Source organism: Elaeis guineensis, chromosome 2 (assembly GCF_000442705.2).
Source record: "Elaeis guineensis isolate ETL-2024a chromosome 2, EG11, whole genome shotgun sequence".
NCBI lineage: Eukaryota > Viridiplantae > Streptophyta > Magnoliopsida > Arecales > Arecaceae > Elaeis > Elaeis guineensis.
Genome location: NC_025994.2, coordinates 12,836,022 through 12,853,477, shown reverse-complemented (window position 1 = coordinate 12,853,477; position 17,456 = coordinate 12,836,022). Strand labels below are relative to the sequence as shown.

The 17,456-nt window shown below is 37.0% G+C and overlaps 1 protein-coding gene across 1 annotated transcript; it reads left to right on the top strand.

Moving 5' to 3' along the window:
* Positions 1–164: 164 nt before the first annotated feature.
* LOC105060157 (uncharacterized) lies at positions 165–10,582 on the top strand. The gene is made up of 3 exons (XM_010943768.3): positions 165–882; positions 5,596–5,783; positions 9,750–10,582. The coding sequence occupies exons 1-3, from the start codon at positions 216–218 to the stop codon at positions 10,398–10,400; spliced, it is 1,506 nt and encodes a 501-aa protein (XP_010942070.1). The 5' UTR covers positions 165–215; the 3' UTR covers positions 10,401–10,582.
* The last annotated feature ends 6,874 nt before the right edge of the window (positions 10,583–17,456 follow it).

Genomic DNA, 17,456 nt, shown 5'->3' with positions numbered 1-17,456 from the left:
CCAGCTTATGCGCCGACGCCATTCCAAGGGACAGGATGCGTTCGTGAACAAGCTGGACGGCGGACACGCTCGTACGCATATAAATTTCTACGCAAGCAGACGCGTAACCATGTTCCTCATCCACCGCAGCGGCGCTATAAGTCACTCCACGCGCATCTTGGCGAAGGCTTCCCTTCTCCGTATCGAACAAAAAGAAGGGGGGGAGGAAGACGAAGATGTCATGGCTGGCGAGGTCTTTCGTGAGTTCGCTGAGCTCCGATAATGGCGACGGCGACGATGAGGAGAAGAGAAAGGAGAAGTCTGATAGATCGTCCCGAGCGTCGCCGTCCAAAGAAGCGGAATCCGACGAGGACCGCCCCATGGAGCCCGGAACCCCGACGAAGGGCGTGAAAGAGGACCTCTCCGAGCTCACCAAAACCCTAACCCGCCAATTCTGGGGCGTAGCCTCCTTCCTTGCCCCGCCGCCGGCTTCGCCGAACCCCAACCCTCCGGATACGGATTCCTCGCCCTCCGATCGTGGCCGGAGTTCCGATTCCTCCGATCCGGCGGCCTCCGAGTACTCTGGTGAGGCTGCGGCAGCGGAGTCGCCAAGAATCGCTGGAATCCGGAGCGATTTCGCCGAGATCAGCGGGAAGTTCAGGAGCGGGATCTCGTTGCTGTCTTCTACCAAAGCAGTGTCGGAGATCTCCAAGATTGCGTCTACTTTTCTGCCGTTTGGAGCTGAGGATGAAGAGGAGCAGGGAGAGGACGAGGAGGAAGAGAATTTGGAGGTCGGCGCTGTGGGTATCACTGAGGAGGTCTTGGCATTTGCGAGGAATATCTCGATGCATCCGGAGACGTGGTTGGATTTCCCATTGTTTCATGATGACGAGGGTTCTGATGGTATGCTTTCTCCCAAACCTATTTCTTGAGATTTGGAAATATCAGTCCTATCCAATATTATGGTCCTGTGGATACGTAAGCTTGAATGTCTCTTAGTTAATTATATGGCATTAGTCAACATTCGCATGAATCTAGTCGAACCAAATTTATTCTCTGAGCTTAGCTATGACTAGGATTCCAATTCTGTGTTTTCCCCAACTTACATTTTTGAAATTGGGAATGATCCAATTTGATTTTGGCTCTTGTTTTACCCCCTTACTGACTCAATTCCTTGGGGATATTTAAGCTAGAATGCCTATGAGGTTGTGGTCATGGTATTATCTCCCACTGGCACGAATCCTGGTCAACTAATTCGATGCTCTTTAATATGCCTTTTTCTCCTTATGGCCATTTAAAGATAACTTTTCCCAAAAACATATATTATGCATCCATCTTTAAGATGCCTTTGTTAATCAAGATAAAATTAAAGCCTCGAACTGGTGCTCTTCTATGAAGTGGAATCTTAAGTTAGGCGCCATTTGTTGAAATTGGCAGGTTGGTTTAATCTTGTGCAATACTGTGACTAAAGAAAAATATCGGACATCTCTGGATTCTGTTTAAAGATATACGAACCCAAAGATCAATAGCCCTTGTAGGATATATGTATTGCTTGTATGGATTGGCAATGCTAGATATTATGCTCATGTTGGTTGGGGTTTCATTTTCTGATATGGCTTTCAGAAGGAATTAGGGCCCTTGTGCTGTCTAGCACTTGCCTGTATATAGGTGAAAAAGGAATAGCATTGTTGTGGATGTACTCAATTAAAAGTTGAGAAATATTCTTTGCATATTCATTTTGGAGGAGCTTGCTTTACTGGGAGATTTAGAATCTTGTTCTACTTTCAGATTCTTAAGTGTTCTTTATACCTAATCATATTCACATTTTGAGAGCATCTCTCTCTCTCTCTCTCTCTCTCTAATGTAATGATGAGTAAATGGCTTGAAACTGTGGGATGCTTCTGAGCAATGTTACATGGACTTGTAACATGGGTGTCAAATATCCAAGGGTCCAAAAGAATTCGACATTGGAATCTTTTAAAAATTGGATACAGTAACATTTATATATCTTAGGTGTTATTAGGTATTGATGTATGCTTGTAATGAATTATGAGCCAGATATATGCCACTTAAATTCATAAAGTGTGATAAATGCTTTATATAAGTGCAAAAAATAGACATGTAATAATAATGGCATCATGATTGATGATATAAAGTGCTAAAAATTGTCATGAAGTGTCCCAAGTGCCCAAGTGCCTAATACGTCAATAAACCCAAAATAATGTTCAAGTAGCATTGCTTTTGACAAATTGAAGTCTTCAACCTAAGGAGCTTGGTAATAAAGAGGCACTTGAAATAATTTAACCAAGCTACATTTAAAGATTTTATGGTTTTTCTTTCTCCATCTTACCGGAAACCTTATTTCTCAATTACAAGTTACACTATCAGCATAATTCCTACTTGTTTATGGAGGATCATTTCTTTAACCAGAATAGTGTCTAGAAGCAAGCTTTTTCCGCAGACTAAAGCAGGAGTCTTCTTTGCTTTCCATTACGTTGGCTTTCTAGAAACACCTCAAACTTAGGTAATATCTCCTTTAGATTTTGAATGCACCTTAGCATGGGCTGTTCTAGTGGAAAATCTGAACCATGAAGCTCCGCTTGTTATAGAAGACACCGTCAGGATCACCCACTCTATTAAACGTAAATTATCTTATGCCCTTGACTTGGCATTGAATCATCTTTGATCCTTTACAAGTGGTTTATGTAAATGATCTATGCCTGGCATTTGGCTAAGCTTTTCCAAATTTTTCAATCGGCAACCTAACAACCAAACCTAAACAATGCTAAATTTCGCCCGTAAACTGGCCCATTTGCATCCTTCCTTTCATGGTGGTTTGAAGGGGTGGAAGGGTAATTTGATTAGGGCACATTGGACATATTGTTTGAAACTGGATTTATTCTTTTTTATGATATTATTTTCTTGTGTGTTATGAGAAGTTATTAATGTTGTGGGTGCTCCTCTTGAAATAATGTTGAGGGTGCTCTTGCTAAGAATGTTGTGCTTTGCCTAATGATATTGCCTCTTTTGCCACCCCTCTTGTGTTTTCCTCTCTATATGGCATAGAGAAATCCTAACTATTTGATGTAGAACTCTAGACCGTCGCACCTTTTTCCAGGGGTGGGGGGGAGAATTATTGAAAAGTTGTATCAAGTATTTTAGAGTATGGTGATGCTATTTTTTTTTTTCTTTAATAATTGTGAGGACTAAGGCGGGCATGTGTTTACTCCAACATCAATTATGCATTGGGGAGATCTTTGGTACTTATATAGGGTCAATGAACCCAAATAATACTTTTCAGCTAGTCTTCTTGGCTAAGGTCTTGGGTCGTTATAAATGATATTAGAACAAACTAGCCTATGGCCCATGTGGTCTAGGGACACCACAACATGGGCTTTTTGATACTAATCATGTGCTGACATAGTGTTTAACATTGGCGGTGTTTGACTCTTAGCTTGGCGAGCATGTTAGGGCTTAAACAAGAGAATTATTTGAGGATTCGTGCGATCATGTATTTAGTTCACATCAGTTGTGAACCGGAGAGATCTTAAGTATTTATATAGGGATAAGGAATCCAAATAGTACCTTCCAGTTAGTCTTTTTGGGTAAGGTCTTGGATTGTTAAAAATGGTATCAAAGTGGATCCATATAATAGCCTACGTGGATTAGGGGATACTACAACGTAGGCTTCTTTGAGGTTGACTAGGGGAAAGCATGCTGTTTGTAATCTTATGCTTGGCAAGGATACTAGGACTTAAATGAGGGGGTTATGTGGAGATCCATGTGCACGTGTCTTTTGTCCCACATTGATTGTACCGAGGAGATCTTAGATACTTATACTCGGCTAAGAAAACCAAACAACTTCCAACTAGCTGTTTTGTGTGAGGTCTTGTGTTACAATAATTTGCTGAAAGATTTGTAATATGTAAATTTTGCGATGCTAGTATTGTTTTGAATGACTTCAATTATTTTTTTGAACTGGCAATTTAGCAATGCTTCTCAAACATCTGCATTGGTCTGCCATGTTTCTAGGAATTAGAAACCTCCAAATAAATGAGATAGGGGAATGTGTAAATCTTATATATTTGTGCTTATATATGTGCTGGCATGTGTATATGGTGAAAAATTAATTGAAGCATTTGCTTTTTAATTCTTTTGAATGGTTAGGATCTTTACGAACAATTATTGCAGGTAATGGGTTGCTAATATATAGAATTGTTTAGCCTGTCTTAGATAACCTGCTTTGTGAATGATTCACCATGTATTTGAAACGCTTACTGATCTGTGGTTTTTTTAAAGGAAATTATCATCTGATGTTTACCTTTCTATTTTTAATTGCAATACCTTTTTACCATCATAGAGTTCCCTTTGGCAGTTAAATAAATGGGAAGAACATTGTTACAAACTTACAATCATTGCTTATATTTAGTTGCCTTACTGAATTCATGCTTGCTTAACCTTTTCATTGAAGTTAATCCTTCTAAGATACTTGCAGTTCTTTCTTATGAAGTTTTCAATAACAACCAATTTACACTTTATCCTTTTTAAAAGATTTTGCCTATTAAAGATGTTTGTACATAGATCTAAGAAATCTCCATGAAACAGTGGATAGTTATTTGGATCAAAAAGGAGAATGTAAGAAGATAAGGGAGTCAAAGATCAGTGCAAAGTGTCAAGATGTAAAAGCTTAGATAACAATGAGGTGGTGATGGCAGATTTGTGACTGAATCACTTTTTTATTTCATCCATCTTCTTACTCCATTTAATTATGTTTGTATAGAAGTTTGATAAATTCTAATACAATATACTGCATTGTTGCCCCTAAGCATCGCCAGGGCCCCTGTTTGTCCCCCACAACCCCCAAGCACAAAAAATAAATAATAAATAAAAGCTTTCACCCTCATGGTTGGGACTATGAAATACATGACATATACATCACATAGGGACACTCATGCAAGGTAGACACGCCTTGCACAATACTGCAACGTTTATGTAGGAGGTATACACATCAATTTGATTGATTGTTTAATAAATTAGGAAAAAATGGGATGGTTCCTTTTTCTCTGGAAAAAAGATTATGAGTGATCTTGTGCCAAATGCCAAGCATAAGCATTTAGTTTAATCAAAATGATATTTGACAACTGGCATCCCAGATGTGTAAATCTTGTTAGAAAAGGCATTGAATCCTGGTGCAATACCTGTTTATTTTCCATGATTATTTTCAAATGATTTTTCATAAACTTTTAACTTTTAAGTATTTATTGAAAATCTGTGAGCTTTAAACCTCAGCTTATCAAGAGTCTACATGCATCCACCTTTTATGCCTCCCTTTTCTTTTCAAACATTGGTGCGTCATATCCATTCACTTTGATTTACAACTCATACCTGTTCCTAATGATTAACTTGTGATTCATGATGAAAACCTTCTAGTTAGTTGCAACTTTTTATCAACTTTAATACAGTTAAGTATGAAAATTATAATTTTGCATTATTTTTCACATAATCAGTCTATAATATTGGTGAGAGATAAATATTGATCAGCCAAGTGTATGTCTTGGCTTATCTTTGCTCCTTGGCAAGAATTTTCTTATAGCTATTGCTTTATTCTTCTTTTAGATTTTGAAATGTCAGATGCTCAACAAGAACATGCATTGGCCATTGAACGCCTTGCACCCAGATTAGCTGCTTTGAGGATCGAGCTTTGCCCAAGTCATATGAATGAAGGGTGCTTTTGGAAAATCTATTTTGTACTTCTGCATTCGAGACTCAATAAACATGATGCTGAACTTTTGTCAACACCTCAGGTAGGTCACCTGATCTGTCATTGTTATCATGACTCTTTTAATTACTTCTCAGCCTATGGTATCTTCACTACAATAATTGCAGTTCACTTTGTATAGATATATGAATTAAAACATCACAGCATTGTATTCTTGGTTTTTGAGAATGACCTTGGAGGGATTTGTTGAATTATTACTTTTGTTGAGGAAAAGCATTTACTTATCATAGCTTATTTTATTCATTCACACACTGATGGTGCAAAATACTTGATTAGAGCAAACAAGATGAACATAAGCAACACACCTTTATTCTCTCTATTGTGACTGTCTATATTGTCCTTCATCAGTTAATATGTTCCAGCACAGAAATATCTGCAAGATTGCAAAAGGATATTCAACTACCAGACCATGCCAAAAAACTTTTTTTTTTTTCTTTTGGATCTAGGTTCCTTTTTTTCTTTACTAGACACTAAAGATGTCTGGAACACTCCTATATGATTTTGACTTGTCTAAATTAATTTAGTATCAGAACTCATACTTTGCTGATAGATCAGTGATAAACATGCTCACTACATAATTGAGCAAGTCTAATACACAAATTAATATGATTACTATCATAAAAGAAAAATATTTTTGTTCAAATAGTTACTAGTTCAGTAGGCTTTTCTTCTAATTAATAGCTGAATAAAATTTATTCTTCACAACATCTTAGACAGACAGGCTCATCTATACACGAATAGATTTTTACTCTTAATTCCAACTTAAGAACAAATGAAATTACAGGAAAAGGTTTTTTGCTTTGAGTTCAAGGGAAGACTACTTCTAGGAGGGGAGAATAAAGAAATGGAACGAAGAGTCATATGAGGGTTAGGTACCCTTGCTTGATAAATTCAACCAAACCTGGTGGGCGCCTTAGTGGATGTATGATACCTGTCAGCTATAAGATGGCAAAATTTGCATTTGTTGAAGTTATATCGCAGGTATTGCACACTCTTAAAGTGGCCAGTTGGTCATAGGGTAATTTTATTTTTGTTCACATTCTTTTTTGCTGAGGTAGAGACCTACTTAAAGGTGGACTGCATGCTACGGTTTACTTTTGGAGAAAAAACAGTGGTGCACATGGTAGGGTGTACTTCGAGTTAGGAATCAACCTGGAACTTATCCAATCCTGATCGGTTCTCATTTTTCAGGAACCAGAACTGAGCCTATTGACATTGGACCCAGTGCAAACCAACCAAACTAAGATCAGGTTGGCTTTTATTGGTGCTTGGGTTACCAAAATACTAAAAACTGGTAAGGTTTTTAGTATAATGATTGCTTATTCTATTCAAGAAAACCCTCCAAGGACAAGCAGTAAATAAGACAAGTAATTGATTCAACAACATCATGCAATAACAAAATCCGAAAAAACAAACTATAGATTGTGGGCATTGCATGTTACAACTTTGAGAAAACCCCAATATTTCGATTCAATAAAACAAAAGTTAACACAAACTATGAGTCTATGATATAATAAACTTACAATACACACGGAGATGTATGTTCGGGTCGGATAGGTTTGCTGGACTCCTTTTCTGTTATGTTGAAACCTGAATCTTTCCTCTTAGGTAAGCATCTTAAGTAACTTCTCACTCTAACACTTCTTCTTTTCTGTTATGTTAGGAACGAGTCCTACTATAATGGTGGCTTATGTTCCCCTCCCCTCTTTTGCTATCCAACATAATCTCTGCTTATTTTTGTTATACAATTGTAAGTCACTGTATCATTCTTTCATGATGATGTAAGGTTGGCAATTTTCTAGTTTTACCAACTTGAACCCATTTTGGATTTGCGCTTGAACCAATTTGAACCCATTGTGGATTGAGTTTGGGTCATATAGTTTGTTGTGTGAGCATAGGGTTTCAATCTATCTTTTCTGATGGAAATTTTATGTTGTATGGATTCAGCTAGGGATGGCAAAATTGATCTGACCCGATAGGTATACACCCTATCCAAATCCGGTTAAACCCGAAAAATAGGGTTTGACCAGGTTTGGATTCGGGTTTGGGTAAAATCCGAAAACTGTGGCACGGGTATGGGTAGGGTATAGGTAGTGCTGTTTTCTATCCAAACCTGAATCCGAACCCGACCCCGACCCCGACCCCGACCTAAACCTACGGGTATGGGTAATATCCGAACCCATACCCGAATATATATGTTTATAATTCTGTTTTGATAATTCTGTTTTGGTTGATAATGTGTATAAAATTATTTTGGTTATTTATATGTTTTATGTTGAATTGTAATTCTATTTCTATGTTTGATTTCTATAAATCTGGACTTATAAATTATGTTCTATGTTGAATTGGTAATTTTATTTTGATTGATAATATACATAAAATTATTTTGATTTATTTTTTTTGGATATGGAATAGGCATGGGGTGGGTATGGGTTGGGTATGGGAAAATGGGTTACTCGTGGGTATCCCCGAATCCGTTGGGTATGGGAATTGGTATCTCTTTTCTTATCCAATCGGATATCGGGTAGGGTTTGGATATAGGGTATTAAGTTCGGATTTGGGGATGGGTAGTATAATATCCGACCCAAATCCTACCCATTGCCATCCCTAGATTCAGCTCAGCAGCCATTACTCGAAGGCTTTGATCTTTAACTGCCAAGTGGGATCATCCCAGCAACTATACCTTTTTTGCAGGGCAGCCCAAGTTGGTCAAGATATTGTTTAGATCCTCTCATTGGAACCACTGGAAACCCTCTTTCTCTAAAATGATGCTTGCCTCCATAAACCCCTCTTCTTTGTCCCTTTCTATTCAATGCTGATGATTTGTTAAACTTTGACCCTACTTGGTCCCTTAATGTTAGATATCTGGAATTATTCTCTCTCTCCATAGCCGCACCCTCCCCCACCCCACTCATCACTTTCTCATCCCTTGAAGTGGATCAACCGAAGTTCGTTTTGCTTTCATCACTTTTTTCCTTGGATTGCTCTAGTTTTTAATTCCAATTTCTCATTTATTTAATGCTGAATCTATTTTTGAATTTATGTTTGATTCCTGTCCAATATATTTTTTCCTTTTCTTTCCTTTGTTTGTATGTTTGTCAAGCATGATAAGTTTTTTGGTTGATATCAGTTGAGCAGTGCTGTAAATAGGTCAGATTCATGTCAGTGAGAAGAGTTGCAGGTGAAAAGAATCAAGATATTAGAATATACTATTTTTCACTGTATTTATGTCAGTGTAATGAAAGCCAATGTGAACTGTAAAATTAGACCGGATAAAAAATGTAGAACTGCTGTGTTTCTGTCCTTCTCATTGGATTGGCCCAGATTTATCTAATTACAACCAAATTAGCCAGTGTCAAACAATTCACTGAACTGTTTGTCTTCTACCATGAGTGGATTGTCCAGGTCATCAGGCAGACACCATTGGCCAGGTCAAACTATTGACAATAAGTGGCCTGAAAAAGCGACATGCTAGGTGTCCTGTTGATGGGCTGGAGGGTTATGAGGAGTAGATATTAGAATATAAAATTCTCCATTGTATTTACATCAGTGTAATAAAAGCCAGTGTGAACTGTAAAATTAGACCAGCTAGAAGTTGAACAAATCTGCTTCTGTCCTGCTCACTCGATTGGCCAAGATTTATCCTATCATGGCCAAATTAGCCACAGTGGCTAACCATCCACTAAACTATGTCTTCTGTCATGGGTGGTTTGTCTAAGTCATCAGATAGACACTATTGGTCAGGTCAAACCCTTGACAATAAGTGGCCCGACAAAGGGTTATGAGGAGTAGAGAGGTAATGGGTCATACTGGAGCAGGAGGGTTGAAGGTGGGGGCGGGGTTGGGGGGAGGGGGTTTGGAGCTACTTTTGGTTGTTTATGTATCTGTCTGATTTTTATGCTCAGTATGGAGCTTATATTAACCTATCTCACTTGCGTGGCTATTGTACATAGATATTGTTAACATGTTTCATTATCTTGTTTGCATGCAGATCATGGAAGCCAGAGCAATGTTGTTACAGGATCTACAGAATCGGACTAAGCCTGGACCTGAGAGGTCCGGAAGGGAGACATCATATAAGAAAGAAGATGCCACTTCAGTTCCAATTGAAGACAATGTCATAGGACCATCAAAAATAATCAGCGAAACTGCACCATCCAAAGCACCCTTATTTGGAGAAACCACTTCCGATCCCTTGGCAGATGTCGAGACTGAAAAGCACCCTGTTCAAACAACTGAGGTGAAAATTGTTGACAAGTCTGTCATTGAAGAACAGCCACCTGTGCAAGGTAAGACGAAGGATTTGCCTTGTGAGACATCAAAAGTCTCTTTTGAGAAGGATGAGGAGGATGGTGATGACTGGTTGGAAGAGGATACTGGTGAAATGGGCGGCACAGGAGGTGCTGCTACCATCCCATTAGGACATGAGGAAGATGTATCATTCAGTGATCTGGAGGATGATGATGATCGAGGCATTCTATCAAGCTCCAAGACCCTGGATGCAAATGATTCTCAAACTAAAGACTCTACAGGTTGGGTTCAGCTAGGCTCTCGGGGCTCTTCAAAGAGTGATCGCTCCACTAGCCTGCAAACCAAGGAATCCAATGATTGGCTAGATGTTGAAGATATTGATGTGGAATAATGGATTGTCGTATCTTTGGAGTATGTGTTGTCAGGTATGGGCTTCTATGGCTATTAAATCTCCATGTTTTATTTATTATTGTGTCGTAATGTGGTTATGACCGACGTTCTGTATATAAAGGCCGTTATGGGGTATTGTGGATCTTTCCGCTGCAAATTGCATATAGTTTTCAGTCTCTCTCATGTTTCTTTTGTCATAATTGGTGATCTCATTTAGTTCAAATAAAATGTAGGTTCATATCGATCTCACTCAGGATCCATCACTCCACTTCTTGAATGTATATATTATGAGCCATTGTTTCTAATTTTTTTTATTAGATCAGGCGTATTATTCATTTATGCTACTGGCATTGTATTTTGTTGTGTGATCCTGTGTTTCCAAAGGGGAGCTGAATTTGTTGCGGTCTGTCACTGCAAAGCTGCCGGCTATCATTCCAAGTCCATCCTTTGGAGCTTGCACCCTCACGTAACGGCACCTTGTGATTTGATGCAAACGTTACTCTGCCTGGATGAGGAATGAGTTAAACATTCATATACCGCAACCTATATTCCACGGCATGCAGTAAATATTTACTCATCTGTGGAGGATCACCACTTAACTGCACATGCAAATATGTCCTGGGTAGGTATAAGATTCTTTCATCAATGGTTCATTAAAACATAATGGTGCACCTGGGAAGTCATCATTGTTCCTTTGTCTAATAACACGTACCTTTAAGTTTCCAATATTCTGTGATCGTCGGTAATTTCATAGTCTGCAGTCACTAGTAAAAAAGAAGAAAAAGGTCTATTGCCCAACAGTCTCGGGTCTTGCAAGGGATAAACTGAGGACAGGCCAAGTAGCTGCTTTAGGATGCACCATTGTGCTGATCAGTCTAGGCTTTTTATCCTTCAACCAAGCAATAATCCTTAGTCTGAATTCCCTAGCCGCAAGTAAAATTGAAAAGATCTGATTTGTTCCTTCATGTTACATTCTTTTGTGCTCTTTCCAGGAGTTGTTTAAGAGTTTTTCATTTTCTCTGGTCATAAAATGTTCTCTGTTTGGATTAATCATGTCTATGCGGTCTATATTTTTTGTTCCTCTTAACTTTGTCTTATTTTGCAATTCCGAACAGTCTTCATGTTGATTTTTGCCTCAACTTTAATTTTTCTTTCTTAAACAAGTTTCTGCAAGTGGAAATGAGATCTGATTTTACTATGAATTAATTTCCAAATACACGATAGTGTAGAGACATTTAGTCTATTAGAATAATAGTGGAAATCAAGGACATACTTAGCTACATGTGTTGCTTTTATTAAATTTATTCTTCTTTTGCTATAACAGTGTAACAGGGAAGTCCACATATATGGTGTAATTTCATGCAGTTGGGAGCCCATATTATAGTAGTAATGGGGTGCACAGAAGATTTGTTTTAAAAAAAAGAAAATGGAGGTGGGTAGATTTTACCTATCCAGATAAATCATTAAGGAAATGAAATCAGATGTATAAGTTGATCTAAAAAAAGGTAAAGTAAGGAAAAAAAAAAAAAGGAAAAGTTGGAGTTAGGAAGAACTGGAATATTAAGCCCTAGGGATCTTGTTAGTGATGGATGAGACCCTTAAACATTTTTTTCAAAGAAAGTTAGCTCAAACATAATTCCCATTATCAATTTCCCAGTTCGACCAATTTCAATTTTTATTAAAAAAAGACAAATGTATAAAAGCCTCCACTAGTTGACCCGTCCTCGAATAAACTTCCCCTATAATGGATAAATAATGACTCTACGATGCCCCGACAAAAGCCAGTGACTACTGTCCAAAAACTCAAATTAAAGATAATTTTGTCACCAAAGAAATCTATCCTTATATATTCAATTCATCATTTATTATATTCTTTCAATTTGGAAGGATATAAATTGGTAGGTTGGAGTGGATGGGTAATCCTTCTGTTTTTATCCATCATTTCTATGCTTCTTTTGAATCAAGTGGCAGCTGGAGACTAATGGTTACTCTACCATTTATGGAGGGCCCACTAATTTTGACTTCGTAGATCATGACGCGTCACCCCAACCACGAATCCCCGGCTTTTGTCAAAGTCAAAAGAGAATGCAAACGGCCCGTTCATGAGCCTCGAAGAGCACATTTCTTTCAGGGAAATTCAACAATCTAACGTGAAATCGATATCCTACAATGGCCGAAATCCTCACGGCAACCGATCATTTGCTGCTAAGGTCTTGTAGAAATGCAACTCATTTAATCACCAATCATTTACCAAACTGTAGCCTCGCACTTAAGGGCCACGTATGAAACACCACAAGTCCAGCCCAGCTCAGTTCCCTTCTCCACCACAAAACTACAATCTGACTCCAGTCCACGAGTCCTCAGACGATGAAATTGTTTGGAAGTTCAATTATCCATACATCGAGGATAGGAATGCACATTGGGTTGGCTATCCATGGCCTCTTTGATCCAACCCTGCAAGATGTGTAAGTTATGCCTACTTAATATTTGGTTGAGCTGAGAGTGCCAACTTACTCTATCAAAAAAGTCATTATTGGGGCTTGGCTATCAATGACCTAGGTTTGAATCCTACCTTCACGACAATTCATGATCTCTTTGAACTGCGATGAGCTTTGTCAACCCAATCTAACATGCACATCCGTGCATATAGAAATTTAGATCAGATATAAATATTCTTTTGGTCTCCTAGTTCCTCTAAAAGGGGAAATTCATTTTACCAATAAAATTGGTTGGACAATTTTTTGCTGCTCTTAGAACAAAATTAGGCCTGGTCCATCTGAGCCATTACTTAACCCTTGTTTACTTTGTTACACAGATGGGCCATGCCTTGCGTTGGCCCATTTCGAGATTAGAATGGGCTCAATAGAGCAGGAACAACCATTGAACAACAGCCCATAACCTTTATAATATACTGTGGTTTCATTACTCGATACTAGGCAAATGGGCGAAAGCTAGATCTCATGATGAGAAAGGGAGTACTAAGACATTATGTATTGTTTTTCAGGTAATAAAACGGAAAGATCGGCTAAATATATCATCTGGAAGCACATTGGCGTTTTCTTTTTTCTTTCTTTTCTTTTTTGGTTCTTTCAGCAAAATATCTTTCTCTTCCACAAATCCACCTGCTACCTCGAGTAAAATTACTATTGCAGATTTGCAGAACTTCATGTGGTTGTGCAACACTTGGGAAAAAAATACAAATGTGTGATGAAATGTTGGATGGCACGTGCCACAACAATGCATTTGCTTAATTTTCCTTCAAATTTTTTACATATTTTATTTTCTAATTCACATGGATGCATTTTTACAAGATTGGTGATTTTACCAAGAAAAAAAGGCGGATGTTGGTTGGGATCATGTCTATTGACTTGGGCATCATTTTTCATCTTGCACATGTAGAGATTACAAAAATTTCTAGTTTCGTTGTTGTTGTTTGGACAAAATATAACTGTTCATTGCTCGATCTCCCAAGTGCTACTGTATAATGTTCATATGAAGCAGGATTTTGTGTTTTCTAAAGTTGGCCCTCTAATTTTTTTCCCTGAACTTTGGAGAGATTACACATTCTCACCTTAAAATTTTATGAGAAGAAGAGAACAGAAACAAAATATAAAAGGAGTGGAAAAATGAGGAAAAGAGAAGTAAAAAAACAAAACAAAGATAGAGACGAGTAACAAAACAAAATAAGAGAAAATAGAGAACAGATAGAAGGGAAGCCTCATATGCCTTGGAGAATCAAAGATAATATCCTGACCGCCGGATCATCCACCTACCTGGTTTTGTTTGAGCATAAAAATCTAATATTTTTAAAACTAATAATTTGTACTTTTTTTTATTTAGGTTTTTGTCTAGATGTCAACTTATTTTTTTTATTTTTTAAATCTCATACCTTCATTTTTTTCCCCCAACTTACTCTCCAATATTAAAATTAGAAGGAAAATTTCCGCTATGTAGACAATGCTGCTTGTGACAATATATGATGCATTTTTTGCAGCCGCTTTATGCATTGACAATTGACCCCACTCCATCCTACCCTATTTGGGTCAGGTTTTTGTCAAAGACTTTTCAGTTAAAATTAGATACATATCAAAATTTCTGTCCCAAATCTTATTGGGTTGAGTATGAATCAGATTTTCTTGACCTGGAAGATCAGAGTAGGTTTTTATTTGAATTAAATTGGGTTAAGTCATGATCTTAATTCAATTTTTTTGAGGGATAGCTCCTCTTCTTAATCAGCTTAGGTCCATGAATGTAATTGGGTTAGGATCAGATAGGTGATCCAAAATGCCCAATTTTGGATGAAATGAGCATGGATCAAAATTTTATATATCATTATTATTTTTTTTGATGTAACTCCAATCTAACTCAAGGATAGAGGTGGCAATTGGGTCAGGTCGGATCAACACGGGTCGGATCAGAATATCATCAATTCAAATCTAATATATTTATTAAATAGGTTAAAAATTTAGATCTAAATCCGATCCATTTATTAAACAGATAACCCAACTCGATCTACTTAATCCGTTTATTAAACAATTCAAATTAGATTGAATGAATTAAATGGATTAAATAGGTCAGGCTAAATGGATCAAAAATATATTAAGCAAATTTTAAACAGATCTTAAACAGATTGAACAGGTTAAATAGGTTAAACAGATTATTTGACTCAATCCGATGTGAATATTAAATGGATTAAATAGATCAGATATCTAAAATCCAAATCTAATCCAAATATTAAATAGATTAAATGGATCGATTTGTTTATGATCTAAATCTGTTTAGCCTATATCCAAACTTATTCATGACAGATTAAATATGGATCAAATTGATGGGTCGAATCATATTTTGCTAGTCCTACTCAAGTTGCCAGCCCTACTCAAGGATGCCATAGTTATCCAATTTTGAATGGTCCAAAATGTACACTTATTATCTCACCTGCTTAGGACTATAGGCTCCAACCATGAAATCGAAACAATCTATATCTAGAGATTTTATTAGATGGACAAGATCCATCATGGAACATCCTAGATTATGTTGCTATTATATATAAAAAAAAATGGATGTGATATCATTCTAGATCCATGGTGGGCAAATAATGCAGCCGTTGCAAACATTGGAGGATCGTGATATGGTCCTCCAATCTCCATGTGACACAAGGTAATGGTAATGAAGCTTTTCCCAAGTACGGTCATTGATCCATAAGGCTGTTTTCTTTTGGACATTTATTTATCATCTTTATCACGGTTGTTTTTTTTTTTTTTTGCTAAAAAAAATAGGAGTTAGAAAAGGCGATCCAATGCATCTATCTTCTTTAGACATGATCATAAAATCCTAACTCTCACTAAAGAATATTCGCTTCGAGATCGAATTTGGATGAATAGACGGTTTTCTCTCCACTATATAAATGAATTCAATGAATGAGTACACCAATCCAGTACCATCGAGAACCAATGAATCAGATATTATTTTCAAACATCATATTCAAACTGCCAGAACACACGCTCTATTCGATAATCATCATGATGGTACTTAAATACCTCCAACTTGAATGCGACCAGAATCTTAAAAGGACATCTACAGCTGCCGTAATTACACGCTTTCATATCTTTCCTTTTTCCTTTTCCTTTTGGTAATGTCATAGCCTTCATGACCATCCACTGTGACAACATGTAGCTATTTAGAATTGTATCTACCCTTGCTGTTTTAGGACATCAATAATCCAGTGACTAGGGCTATAAGCCCTATCTAGCAGCATTAAAAGTAATGGTCAGAATCCAACTTCTAACTCCCGAGTCCTACCCAAGTGGTTAAAACTGGTCAGCTGTCGTGTTCTTATCACATGGGTCATGTTAATGAGCTTCGATAGGTGCGGTGTTTTCACCGTCAAAACAGACACCACAACAGCGTTTGAACTCGATTTATCTCGAAACATTGAATAGAACTTTACAGACACCATTCCGTTGGGTGGGCCTGGAACATTTAGATATCTAATTCAGCTGATTGAATGGTGATTTATATAGCCTATTATATAAAAATAATTTTACAGATGGCTGTTTTTAATTTTTTTTTTCAGATTCCTTTTGTGTATTTTATTTCTTATTAATATGAATATATTTTTACTAGATCGATTTAATATATCCCATTCTTCTAAAGAAAAAACATTTATATATTTTTTAATAAATAATATAATTTTAAAATTTCTGAACAGCTAAGAAGAAAAAGAGAGAATTTTGTATGAAAATTTCAGTTAATTACAGACTTTTGCATGAAAAGTCAGATTTTTTTAATAAAACTATATATTTAGGGATCCTTGGATGATTTTGCTGTGCAATATATGTAGTGATATTTAAATTTAAAATACCTGACGCATGTATTATTGAAGATTTGATACAAGTATTTTCAATATTATTTGCTCAAGAAGAGTATTTCCCGCATTATATAAACATTTTTTTAATAAAAAATCTGGCCTTCTTGTGTTCTTTTTTTTTAAAAACAGTAACATGAATAAATATAAATTTGACCAAAATATTAACAAATAAGAACATATCTGCTGTCACACCATGAGCTTCATCACTATAAGAAATATGTTCATCCAAAACCTCACGAACTGAACTACTCCTGAGAAAAAGAAAATAGCTCTAATCTAGATAGAAGAAAAATATGCAAGCCGTTTTTGGCAAAATCCCTGTATTTGAAACCATTATTCAGCGAATGACAATATTTGGCTCAAAGATTAGGATGGAATATGTATAAAAACCTAACTGCGTCCCCTATTCCATGCTAAAAAGAAATAAGCAGGATAAAAACCAAAGTCAGTCCAACCTACATTCATTTTAATACTACTTTTCTGAACTACGAGAAGTCTTTGAGGTACATTCAAAGTCTACTAACAAGTCACAACTCCATACATTTAATTCCTACACATAGAAAGCCCATCATCACCAAATATTAACAAAACATGAGAGATATCCCATACATACCATACCATGACTCAAATAAAACCAAGTCAGTTATAAATGCATCTAATTACCCCTCAAAAGCCCCCTATCCATCGAAC

What these genes read in the sequence shown, in the direction of transcription:
- LOC105060157 (XM_010943768.3), top strand. Translation starts at nt 216, where the DNA reads ATGTCATGGCTGGCGAGGTCTTTCGTGAGTTCGCTGAGCTCCGATAAT. An exon ending in TGATGACGAGGGTTCTGATG is followed by an intron (nt 883 to 5,595) that starts GTATGCTTTCTC and finishes TTCTTCTTTTAG; the next exon opens with ATTTTGAAATGTCAGATGCT. An exon ending in AACTTTTGTCAACACCTCAG is followed by an intron (nt 5,784 to 9,749) that starts GTAGGTCACCTG and finishes GTTTGCATGCAG; the next exon opens with ATCATGGAAGCCAGAGCAAT.